We start from the raw sequence: 12,029 nt of genomic DNA, 5'->3' as shown, positions 1-12,029 counted from the left end.
ACAAATTCCTCTCTTACTGGATTCACCTGTGTTATTAGTGCCACTTCCGCATATGACTTCTTTTGACTTCCGATTGGTGGCTAAAATGGGAACAGCGCCATCAGCTGGCTGGGCATGCGCTGGGCACCCTGCAAACTCAAACTACTGGTGCGGACTGGGAATTTTTCCATCCAATGTGCACTTTTACATTTCACATGCATTATGTTGACTGCGTTCATGCTTTTAAACATATAATTACCAATTAAGAATACCAGAAAAGTTTTAATATCAGAAATATTAACTTCCTGATCTTTTTATTTAAATAAAAGTCTGTCGATAATAGACTTTTAATGTTATATCACATTCACAACACAAATAAACAAAGACAACACTTACCTCATATATGCAACACTGATTTCATTCTTGCCTGCAGTGAAAAATCTGGGTCAAGTGAACATTACATATTGATTACATCAGTTTAACGCAGCACGGTCTGTATGGTCGGCATCAGACATGTTGCAGACTGTGTGTTGCTATAAGCCAAAATGTTGTTTGGTATTATGCCGGTTAATTACATCACTGAATATCCACTAATCCAAATAATCTACTTTTATTAGACCGTGCAGATGGTGGGATTGTGTGTCTTGTTAAACGGAGACTAATGCAATGGGTCACTTTTTGCCTCATAGGTGGTTTACCAGCATGCGTTGTAACACTAAATAAAATGCATATTATATAGACTCAAAGCGAATAGGCTGGGCCACTGATTGGGTCTTTGAATTGAGATGATTGCAAGCAGATGAGGCACGTGGAGCAGAGAGGTCTCCTGCAGGTTAAGAGCCGTTTGCCGAGCGCACATATGCTTCCATCTCTTCAGCTTGAACACACATGCAAGTCCTTGTTACTGTTTGGTTCTGTGTGCAGGCGGCAGGGTGAAGACGTGGAAAAGGAGGTGGTTTATACTGACGGACAACTGCCTGTATTACTTTGAATACACAACCGTAAGTATGGTCAGATTCTGTATGTGTTGGCTGTGTGGCATAAACCACAGCATGCAATAAAAATATAATTTACACTTGGTTCCACTGGGGATTGAACCCAGGACCTTCTGCGTGTAAAGCAGACGTGATAACCACTACACTATAGAACCACATTTCTATTTTTATATCAAACAGTAGGTGTAATTATCAGAATTATCAATCCACTCTCAGATACTATCAATGTACGTAATATGTACAACAATCCAAAAAAGACCAAATCCGCAGGATGTTTTCCTCCCAGCTAGCCTCTTTAACGGATTCCGACCTACATGAACCTCACGCCAGCCGCTAACATGAATCCTCATGGGAAACATCTGCAAGCTATACACGCCACACATCTGGCCCCGACTGTGCAAAGTGCTTCACCCCAACCCGCTTGCATGTCCCTTCACCCCCCAGCATTGTGAGAACAACGCCCTCCCCCACTACACACACACACAGACACACACATATAGTACATGACTGCAAACATTAGCATGGATAAACACTCTTCAGCCAGCTGTGAGCAGTCGTCCTCGGGCATTTTCTTTCCCCTTGCTGTGCCCCCTCATTAGTAGCGAGATGACATGAAGGATGCGGGGCTCTTCCTCAAGGTGCCCCCCCCCCTTCACACACAAGGATGGATGTAGTTAAAATGTTGTATTTTGTTATGCAATTGTTTCATTTTATGTGTTGTTTACGCCATCATTTGTCTGTTTTGTTTTTCCTTTTCTATTAGATTTTTGTAGTTTTATGTTGTATTTTAATCCTGATTTTTTTTGGTCCTTTCGTTTATTAGTATTTTTTTCTTATATGTCATACTTGTGTGCCGTACAGGTTATGTTATTTCATAAGCATACATGTACATTTAAGTGTCTGGTCCATGTTTATTTGCAGGATAAAGAACCACGTGGGATTATCCCCTTGGAGAACCTAAGTATCCGAGACGTGGATGAGCCTAGGAAACCTGTAAGCACAAACACTTTACACTCGTTTTCTTACTTTTGTGTTGTTTTTTCACACTATGGTGGTTTGGCGGTGTTTCTCCCCAGAACTGCTTTGAGCTCTACAACCCCAACCACAAAGGTCAAGTGATCAAGGCGTGCAAAACTGAAGCGGACGGGCGGGTCGTGGAGGGCAACCACGTTGTTTACAGGATATCGGCCCCCACGCCGGAGGAAAAGGAGGAATGGATCAAATCCATCAAGTGAGTGGGGCTGTGTTTGCCTATAGATCCATTTACATCGGGGGGTGGGGCACTTAAACCACATCCTCACGTGTCAGGTTCTCATGGGTGACCTTGACTGTGAAACACACACACACACACACACGCCGGTGACTAAACAGGAGTGTGTTTCTCACACTTCCACCCAGATAACGCATAGGGTGCTGTGTTGGATAAGCACACTTCCCTTTGATTAGGTCTTACCATTAGCTCTACTTGGTCATGGAACAGCACACTATTCAACTGCAGGGTAAATATGATCAATTTCAGTGCTTATAATTATATTAAACACGCGCTACAACCCACTTTACATTGACAAATGTGTAAGTGTAACCAAATGTCTAGCACGCCCCAATTGTGTATTGTTATATCTGCAATGGTTATTGTTTACTTTTTCTCTCCTCTTTGCAGAGCCAGCATCAGCAGGGATCCTTTCTACGACATGTTGGCCACCAGGAAGAGAAGGATCGCCAACAAGAAATAACCAAAGGCCTTCTGCTGTCACAGATCTCCATCCACATCATCTGCGTGGGAAGTCCTTAAAACCACTCTCTCACCTGTGGAGCAGTTGTAGGTTTAATTTCAGACACAAGGATGTGAGTGACGATGGAACCAGACTTTTTTTCGCAGTTGATGTGCGGACGGCGCCCTCTGTTGGACTTACAAGGAACTACGTTTAATGGCGCCCTCTGTTGAACTAAGGAACTCCATCCATGATGCTATGATCAATCAAAGTAATCAGCTGGTCTGATTTATGCAAAACGCAGCAATTTACTTTTAATTTACATCTCATCTTTCATTATGTCGTTGGAAAAATGCTTGGCACCTTTTAATGCATCACTTCCCATCAGTTGTAAACATTTTATGAAGCTCCACCTGTTTTGTGACAATTATATGTAATTTATTTTGGTTTTAACAAAATCACCAATTGACAGTCTGCATGAAAAAGATGTACATAGTGTTTTTTTTTCCTCCTTTTACGTAGCTTGTGAATCCTTCTATGGCCATATGACCGTTATAATACACCGTTAGTTCAACACTTTCACAATCAGAGGCCCAAAGGCCTGGAAATACATGTGGTATCCCGAAAGTTATTTTTTAGCAAATGAATAAAGATGCAAACATGATGATGGGGGTAAAAACAAAAAAAAAACAAAAAAAAACTGAAATGATCTGACTGCTCAGAGCAGTTCTTTGGTTATTTCATAAGCCATGTGATTTTCCTTAGAAAACAAAGAATTTGAGATATAAAATGACAAGAACTTCGAACAGACGATTATGAGCTTGCATTCATTGTAAGTGCTTATTTACTGTGTACACAAATTCATTTAACTGCAGCGGAGATTACAATCTATTTTGTAAAAAAGTAAACTTTTCTTAACCCACTAAAATGTGTAACTCCTCACTTCCATCAGTTTTCAGTGCAGTTTTCACACAAAGTCAAAGAAAACAGTACAATTTCTGACATTATCAAATGTATTTTAAGGCCTTTTACCTTGTACAATGTATAAATGCTGACATGCTAAATGAAAAGGTATAACACAAGTTTTCAACTAATGTCAAAAAGTTGCAAAATCCAATCACAATCCATACTCATCACCGACTTTAGTCCAGAGAATGAGCAGAATTAGCAAGTTCATCTAAAAACAAAACATCAATTTATAATCCTGATACAGGAGTTTTACATATAAAAGTAACTGATAGTACAGTTGAAAAATTAAATTCACAGTATTCCTTATGATGCTAGAAGACGCAAACTGGACTTTTCCTCCTCATTTCAAAACAAACACAAATGGTCCATACAGCTGTGATTACCGATTACATTTTGTGAGCAATTTCTTTTTTTGTGTGTGTATGTGGAAATAGAATGTGAGCTGAGAGACACGGGAATGACTTAAAGAACCAAAAAAAGACAATTCGGCTTCACAAAACAGTTCAAGAAAAGCTGGGAAATGTGCTCAAGTCTGTCCAGGGTAATAACGTGGAGGTATCAGTCAGAGAAGCTTTGCTCGTGTGTCTTGTTCATAATACCCCCACCCCACCCCCCACCCCACCCTTCTGCATTTGTTAGTGGGCTGCCACGAGTGATAACAAATGACACTTAAAATCATCATGTGGCGTTCTTCCAAGCGTTCCTCAGCAGCACACGTTTCCCTTTGTCTCTTTCTAATTGAATGTGACGCCAGAGGAGGATGAGTTGAAGTCCTGAGTTTCCGCTGAGCAGCAGTTGAGATGTGTAAGCTCCAGGCTTTGTTTGTGTTCATATCATGTATATATTAATATTTGTCATCAATAATCGTCCAACAGGAGCCGGAGAGCTACTGCAACTGAATCAACGCTTTAAAAAGTGAACATTTAAAACACATTACTTGTGGTAAAAATACAATTGTTCCCAATGAAGCACCACGTCAATTAGTCATTCCTCCGCTGTGTGTATCGGCAGGGGGTGGGGGGCTCGGGGGTCTGGAAATAAGAAAAAGGAGAGGAGTCCATGCAATGAGCCTGTATGCTTTAGAAGCGCTTCTAGTAGAAAAGCCAACCAGCCACTCACAGTCAGTGCTTCATTGTACTGCTCAGCTCATCCGACCATCAGTGGACACTGTTGGCTTGGCTGTTTCCTTAAAAAAAAAAAAAAAATGCATGTCAACCGGCTCCGTGCAGTTTATCTTGTGAGTGTGCACTACCTGTGTATCCGTTAAGGTGGCAGTGAGATGGACCTGCATCTGCAGTGGGGAACGTGCTGTTAGGAGGGACCAGGGGAACGTGGTTGGCATCGGCATAGTTTATGCGGCGGCATTTCTCCAGTGAACAACCATCGCTATAATTTCTTGCGTCATTCGTGCCGGAATGATGGCGCTTCCGGTTCTCCCTTTCTTCGCTGCGGGCGTCCGGGCTCTGCTGCCTCCGCTTTTTCTTCTTCTTTTTTAGTTCAGAGGTTCTGTCCGAGTCTGGGTCCGAGCTTCTGGGGTGGGTGAACAAACACTTTGTAAAAAGGTGCCATGTTATACCGTTTTTCAGCAATTTCAGAATACATCTCAGAGGTCTCACAAAACTTGTCTCTAGTACCGGATCGGATCCGGGATCCAACACATATGGCTGCATGATAAAAGCGGACATTTTAAAACGACAAGTCGCTGTTTATTATCAACTCCTATGAAGTTGGGTTTGACAGATATTGGAAATCACTTGGCAGCGTGACCAAAAATCACAGCTGGAATAGGTGCAGATTCTGGAAGACCTGGAAAGCTTTTCGTGTGTGTACCTGCCTTAGTCCACAACTCTATGCAAAGGGTCAAAAAATTAGCATAATAGGTCCCCTCTAAAGTAAAGTATTTTAAGTTTGCTGCTCACATATTACAATATAACTTCATTAAAAAGTGGTTTGCAATAAGTGGAGTTAATGTATAATTGGTGCAGGTGAAGGCACGTGGATTTACTTACCCGCTGTCACGGTATCGCTCTTTATCCTTGGACTTCTTCTTTTTCTTGCTCTTTTTGTGTTTCTTGGTGTGCTGCTCCTCGGAGCTCACAGAATGGCCGCTCCTATTGTAATTTTGATCGTCCCACACAGGAGTGTACCGATGAGGTGAGCTCCTTGACTTGTATGATTCGGACATCGTTGCTGATGACAGGTAGTAGTCCCTGTCCTTGCCGTCGTTCTTCGCCCCGCGATATTCCCGACTCTCCTGTTGCCGCTTCCAGCGGCCGTAGGACTCCTCGCGGTTGTACTGACCGTAACCTCTGCGCTCATAACCACGGTCTTCCCTGGTTCGATGGTAGTAGTGGTAATGGTGAGCACCTCTGTCACGGTCCCTTTCTCTAGGGTGGTGAGATGTTCGCTCCCAGCGACGCTCACTCTCCCAGTCCCTGTAGTAATGATCCTGATCCCTGTATGTTCGGTGGTGGAAGTCTCTGTAGTCCCGTCTGTAACGATGACTGTCCCGCTCCTGACTCCTGTCCCTGTAGTGTCTCTCTCGGACCCTGCTCCAGTCAGATGAGTACAGTTTGTCCCTCCCTCTTTCACGGGACGGCCGTCTGTCATTGCCTTTAGAAGTGGGACTGGACTGGGACTGCTGCTCTTTCACATTAGCACGCCCCTCAGAGGGTCCTGATGAACCATTGGTCAATGGTACATTCTTGTCTTCATCAGCACGAATGTTAACCTTCTGCAGAGCTGCCGACACCCCGCTGGTGCTGAGAGAGGAGTCTGATGATGTGGGTAAGGCTGCAGGACTGGTGGATGCCGACTCATTAGATGCGGAGGAACTGCTCTTGTTGGTAACAACAGGAGGGCTGGGGGCTGTTTGCTGAGATATGGGATCAGATGCACCTGTAGCCCTTATGTGCTGGGTTTCGCTGGCAGCAGTTTCGACCATCTGAACAGGAGTGACCTGGGCATCCTCTCTGCTGTAAACACAAAGATGGCTTGGTATGGAGAGTACACCTTAAGCAGAAGAAAAGTCAAACAACCATCTTAATTCATATTGGAAAGTTACCTTGTGTTAAAGTGTTCAGTGTCCAGTCCATTCACAGTGGCAGTCACCTCAGACGGCAAACTGCAATCATTAGTAACAGAGACCTAAAAAGCACAAGAAAAAATACATTTGAATGACATATTTACCCAGAGATGGTTGAGAAACACTCTTGTACACATACACCAACTAACGAGACCAATACAAGAAGTGTACCAAAAACTATAACGGATTTGTAAAAATGCTCCATTTTGATTTACATTAAGCAGGTGAACCTAATGTTGAAGCCAGCGAATGGATGGAGGCAAGATGAATGTACCTTTTCGGGACCATTATGCCCGTTGAGTTTGTGATGTCCAAAATGGTGGCCATTTTGATTGGTTTTAGACACGCCGTGCGGTAATCCATTCAAACCGTTTCCATTGTGGTGAACTTCCGACTCCCCGTTAGCCGATTTGTCATCCCTTGTTCTTTTGTTTCCATTCACTTGACCCTTTACCGAGCAGCCGTTATCCAGAGTGCCAGCGTTCTCCTGGTCCGACTCCTCTGAAGACTCTTGGCTGTACGGCACCAGGAAGGACACACCATTCCCTCCACCGTGCTGATCCCCATTACTGCGTGGCGTGCCGTTTACGTGGTTAATCTGGCGAGGGATGAAGCGAGCATCTGAGGTAGACTGAGAGGAGGCTAAAGAGCTTGAGGACGATGAAGCGGAGGCAGAGGAGGAGCTGTTGGCAGAAGATGAGGAAGAGGCGGGACGATTCTGTTTGTTTTGCCCGATGCTGAATGACAGCTTTAGGCGCTTGTCATGGTCTGGGATCACTGAAGGCTGGCTGGCCGAGTGGGAGATGGAAGAAGAAGAGGAGGAGGAAGAGGCCGCAGCATGGTTCGGTTTTCCCACAGCACTGCAGCTGGTGCTGGGCTTGGGATAGTCCCTCAGAGGCCCATTCCCATTCATGTGAAGCGAATTCTGCAGAAAGAAGGTGAGAAAAAAATGAGTAAAAAACTAACTTCATATAATACATTTTGTTTGGGGCTCCTTCTTACTTTGGCCAAGTGCGGGGGCAGCTGAGGCCCAATGAAGCCGATGTTGTTGTTGTGATGTACAGTGCTGTTGATGCGGGGTATGACTACAGGCCTAGGAGACGACTGACCGGGTACGGCTGAGTTATGGCTCATGTGACCATAGTCCCCCGTTTTCTTTCCATCATTTGACCTTGTAATACAACAAAATAGGAAGTTATCAATGAGACTTACAAGAAGAACAGAGCGTGAAACAAAAATGACCATAATATCACATAGAAGTTGAAATAACAAAACAGTTTATGTCAAAGGTTCACTTACTTAATGTAGAAAAGGACATAAGCCTGCTGGTTAAGAACAGACCGAATGTCACTAACAGTCACAGAGGAATCGTTCATTTGAAACCATTGACCATTGCTTGCCTGGGAGACACAACAGAGGGAATAGCAACTTTAGCATTTGTAAACATTTTTTAATCTGTAATATGAAAGGTTGTTGACAGTAGAGCCAATACCTTAATATAGCAGAAGTAGTGTCCAGCATGGCAGCTGAATCCAGAGTGGACAAGCACGGCATAAAGCCCATAGAGCTGGGCTTCTCCTTGGGACTGGGACATGAATGGCCGCAGGTCCAGGTACTCGGGATATTTCACATCCTGGTGAGCAAAAACCAGCTGATGAATATCAAAGTAACTTTCCCAGCAGGAGACGCATGCTTTAATCAAGCTACATTACTGGCTACTTCGGTTTTTGCACATACTTTAGTGATTTTTCCTCCACTAAAGTTTGCAAAGCGTTTTAGCGAGAGGGTGAGCACGTTGGAGCTGCGGTGGATGGTGAATCTCTTAGAGGCTGTGACCATTTTTTTGCACCTGGGAAAAAACATTTTCTATAGTTAGTGGTTGCAAAACACCAAACTGAAAAGTTGCTTTTGTTTGCACGGCAATTTACTTGGAGCATTTGTAGGCATTCTCCCCGTCCAGCTGCTCTGGTTTGACAAACTGCTCCAGGGCCTTGGAGACACTGGGTGCCATCTGCAAAGAGACAATTTGCAAGTCAAATTTTTCATATAAAAAGTAATATAATAATAATAATCACACATTAAAAATTGCAAATGAATGTGTAGTTACTTTGATTTCCAGAGTGATATCCAGAAAAGGGTCGAATGTATCAGAGACTGCTTTGCAGTTTAAACATTTAACTGAAAAGGAAAAATAAATAAAAAGGTCATCAGATAAGCGGGATAAAACCACAACTCAAGCTGATGAAACCAACGTACCTCTGGACCTCAGGTAGCCACCAAATACCTGATGAACAAAAGTGGTTGCCTGCGTTTGCCTGTCCAATCTACAGAATGGGTAAACAATCAATCAAATAAATCAGTAATGACTTGCAGAATAATTCAGCAAAATGTAGGATGAAACTTACTTGGCTCCAGGTAAGCAGGACTTTTGCATAGCATCCACCGTGTACCGAATGAATTCATGGGCATCCTCCTGGCTTCCATAGCGGAAGTGCTTTGCAATCCCTGTGTCAACAAAGAAAAAGCAGTCAATATGTGTAAAAAATGAAATTAGAAGACACTTAAGACTCTTTCCCTCCAAATTTCTCAAAATAAACAGCTGAATAGCGCCACCTGCTGCTCAACCTAGGTAAAGGTCAATGCTTAAACTTTACAGATAACTTACTTTTGAGCTCATTCAGTACACCAATGGGCTTAATGACGTTTCCCGAATTGGCAAAAACCTGAATGATGTGGTTTTGCATGGTGCACATCATACAGAATCCCAGATCGTGACCTGTGTCAGAACCAAAGAAAAATTTAAACATGGCTGAGGTATGGAAAGTAAGCGGCAACAAACAATTAAACTGAACTGTACATGTTTTGGAGTGCTCCCTCGACAGCATGTAGTTTGCAAACGGGGGCGTGTAGGTGAGGCACTGCAGGGCTGAGTTGAGGAAACACGTGTTGCCCATGTTCTGCAGACCTGCACCTATACGATGAACCTGGTTCCACTTTAGGTTGAGGCGCTCGGGAGGGAAGAGGACCTTCTGTGGCACGTCGATGCCATCGCCACTGCCTAACACTGGACACACAACAGACTAAAATTAGACTGTGTGCACTTCTCAAGTGAAACACATTAAACAGTACCCGTGGTTGCGCTGCATCAGCTAGCTAGTAACGTATTTACATGTTGTAATTATGAGGAACACTGGTCAAACTATTTGAAGACGACACATGGAATATTTTCTTTACTGTCACTCAGTCTGTTCATCTCAAAACAGCATTTGTGCTGCATGTTCAAGTGATTGATCACTTGCTAGCACTGGTTATATAACAGCATGCTTCAAAGAGTGGAGGCAGCAACGCATGTACGAAACTTGTGTGCCTGTTATGGACAACTAGATCACTGTGCTCTTCATCAGCTGACAAACATTCATATAGCCATCCACATTAACACCTGCACTTATTTCTGAAAAATTCGCGAATAAAGATTGTTTATCAATGAAGTCTAAGTCTACTCATGGATGAATAAACAGAAAGCAACATTTGGAAGCTTGGTGACATTTTTCTACCAGATCACATGCTCATTTGTTGACAAAATTATGGACGATAAACAAGACATTAATAACCCTACCTTGCTCTTTGGATCGGTCCACGGAGGAAGGTGTGTTGTTGTAGACAGCAGCACCAGGCGTCGGGCCCAAGCAGCCCGCTGGACCCTTCAGTCGTGGAGAGTCGCTGGGCAGAGTGGGGCCCACTGCCCAGCTGCTGGAACAGCTGCTGTCCATCCCGTCTCCACTGGTGAAGGGGGATCTCTTGCAACCGACTGACTCGTGGTCAGAGTTTTCGGAGGATCTGTCAACAATGGTCATAGTTCATTGCTGGAGGTGGAGAACACATAAAAGAAAGTTACTTCAGGAGGTGCAGGAATCAGGTATTTAAATGTGTTTTCTGTGGCTGATCACCAGAAATCATGTTATTGGATTCTTGATTGACATTTACATAAACGAGATGAAAGTGAGCATACAAAATCTGAAATACTACACTCTCACACAGTTACAGCGTTCCGAGGGGTAGAATGACATCATTTATTACAACAATCGTGATTTCACGACTAACACTAGATCATGAGCAATGTCGTGTTGACGTTTTTGTTTCACTTTCATTGTTGTTTATGAAAATGTGTAAATACGCAGCAATGGAGTTACACAAGATGTGATCACTGGCACGCGCCTAAAAGCCGCCAATACTCTCCCAACGTCATTGACTTAAAAAAAAATGCTTCAAAGCGTCGTCACAACAGACGACAAGGCCGCTACTGTCGTTCTGTGCATCTATCATATTGTATAACGTAAAAACGTTTACTTTGAACTTTAGCCGTGTGGAAAGTTCTTTGAAAGGCAGATTTCCTGGTTTGGAGCAGCTGTTCCCTCCCACCTCCTCCGTTACCGACTCACATTGGCTAGCACGTAGCGTCTAGGCCTGTAGCACGCAGCGCCGTTCAGTTTCAATAAAATCATTCATTAAACCTTTAAAGCGTATTATAGTCATAATTCATCTACTCTGGTGATAGTTACGGGTCTCGAGCGAGCCGAAACAACTGCATGTGAGACAGTTGGCAATTCATAAAAGAACGCCATGGAAACGGCGAACATCACGCAGAGCTACAAGAGCGTAGCTAACACAGTTAGCAACGTGCTAACGTTGCTAACTGACTTGGCACGATGGGTGGCTGACATGGCGGATAGAGCCACAGTCATTTCATTGGGCAGTGAAAGAACAATTTTCATTTTCGGTATTTTTTTTAATAGATACGTTTTTTTTTTTAAAAAAGGCACGAGTCTGTGTGAATGCGTAGCTTGCAGATAAAAGGAGGGGCTCGGCACCGGTAGCTCAGTGTATGTGTGCGCGTTCATTGCGCTGCTCGAGCCGACATGACAGAACCGGTGTAAGGATACCACAACAAACATAAGTGGCTCAGGTCTACCAAAACACAGCGGATACAGTGTTGACTCGCTACTCGACACATTAACAAATCGAATGACTCACCTGGAATCAGTTATAAGCCCATTCGTAGCAATTGTAAATCCATTCCTTATTTCCAGCGGGTGTCCGGCGGTGAACAATGACGTAGATGAGCGCTCCACGGTTGCATCCGGGTACCTGGTACAAAGCGAGGGCTTTTATTGGCTGATTCCGCCGTTTGCTTGTGTTCAGCGTGCTCCCGTCAAGATCCGTCGCACGTTTGTGCTGCTGACCTTTGTGAACATGCACCATCGTCGCACAGATAAATATACTTCAAATGAC

General features: G+C 43.7%; 2 protein-coding genes and 1 non-coding gene across 7 annotated transcripts in view; 1 reads left to right on the top strand and 2 right to left on the bottom strand.

The window, feature by feature from the left end:
• Positions 1-5,119, top strand: part of LOC131109919 (cytohesin-3) — a 21,314-nt gene extending 16,195 nt beyond the window's left edge. For both annotated transcript variants that reach the window (XM_058062448.2, XM_058062449.2), the window contains exons 10-13: positions 904-980; positions 1,896-1,967; positions 2,051-2,205; positions 2,635-5,119. In XM_058062448.2, the coding sequence (XP_057918431.2) occupies positions 904-980; positions 1,896-1,967; positions 2,051-2,205; positions 2,635-2,707 (377 nt within the window). In that variant the 3' untranslated portion in view covers positions 2,708-5,119. The remainder of the gene's footprint in view (positions 1-903; positions 981-1,895; positions 1,968-2,050; positions 2,206-2,634) is intronic.
• On the bottom strand, positions 1,057-1,129 carry trnav-uac (transfer RNA valine (anticodon UAC)). The gene has a single exon. It is a non-coding gene; the product is annotated as a tRNA-Val (tRNA).
• usp42 (ubiquitin specific peptidase 42) lies at positions 4,059-12,029 on the bottom strand. 4 transcript variants are annotated; one of them, XM_078789043.1, is made up of 18 exons: positions 11,772-12,029; positions 10,357-10,603; positions 9,598-9,804; positions 9,406-9,516; positions 9,146-9,245; positions 8,997-9,064; positions 8,848-8,918; positions 8,669-8,751; positions 8,478-8,589; positions 8,233-8,373; positions 8,040-8,140; positions 7,743-7,911; positions 7,015-7,665; positions 6,720-6,802; positions 5,665-6,630; positions 4,908-5,182; positions 4,775-4,841; positions 4,059-4,686 (listed from the first exon to the last, which is right to left on the bottom strand). In XM_078789043.1, the coding sequence occupies exons 2-17, from the start codon at positions 10,592-10,594 to the stop codon at positions 4,813-4,815; spliced, it is 3,405 nt and encodes a 1,134-aa protein (XP_078645169.1). In that variant the 5' UTR covers positions 10,595-10,603; positions 11,772-12,029; the 3' UTR covers positions 4,059-4,686; positions 4,775-4,812. The 4 variants fall into 4 exon arrangements, with proteins under 4 accessions (XP_078645169.1, XP_057918416.2, XP_057918419.2 ...); XM_058062433.2 differs by having other exon boundaries at positions 4,908-5,185; positions 11,772-12,024; XM_058062436.2 differs by having other exon boundaries at positions 4,908-5,185; positions 10,357-10,577; positions 11,772-12,023.

The sequence above is a fragment of the Doryrhamphus excisus genome, linkage group LG2 (genome assembly GCF_037039965.1).
Source record: "Doryrhamphus excisus strain RoL-2023G ecotype Guam linkage group LG2, RoL_Dexc_Guam_v1.1, whole genome shotgun sequence".
Taxonomy (NCBI): Eukaryota; Metazoa; Chordata; class Actinopteri; order Syngnathiformes; family Syngnathidae; genus Doryrhamphus; species Doryrhamphus excisus.
The sequence above is the reverse complement of the archived record's forward strand: the minus strand, read 5'-3'. Positions and strand labels throughout refer to the sequence as shown.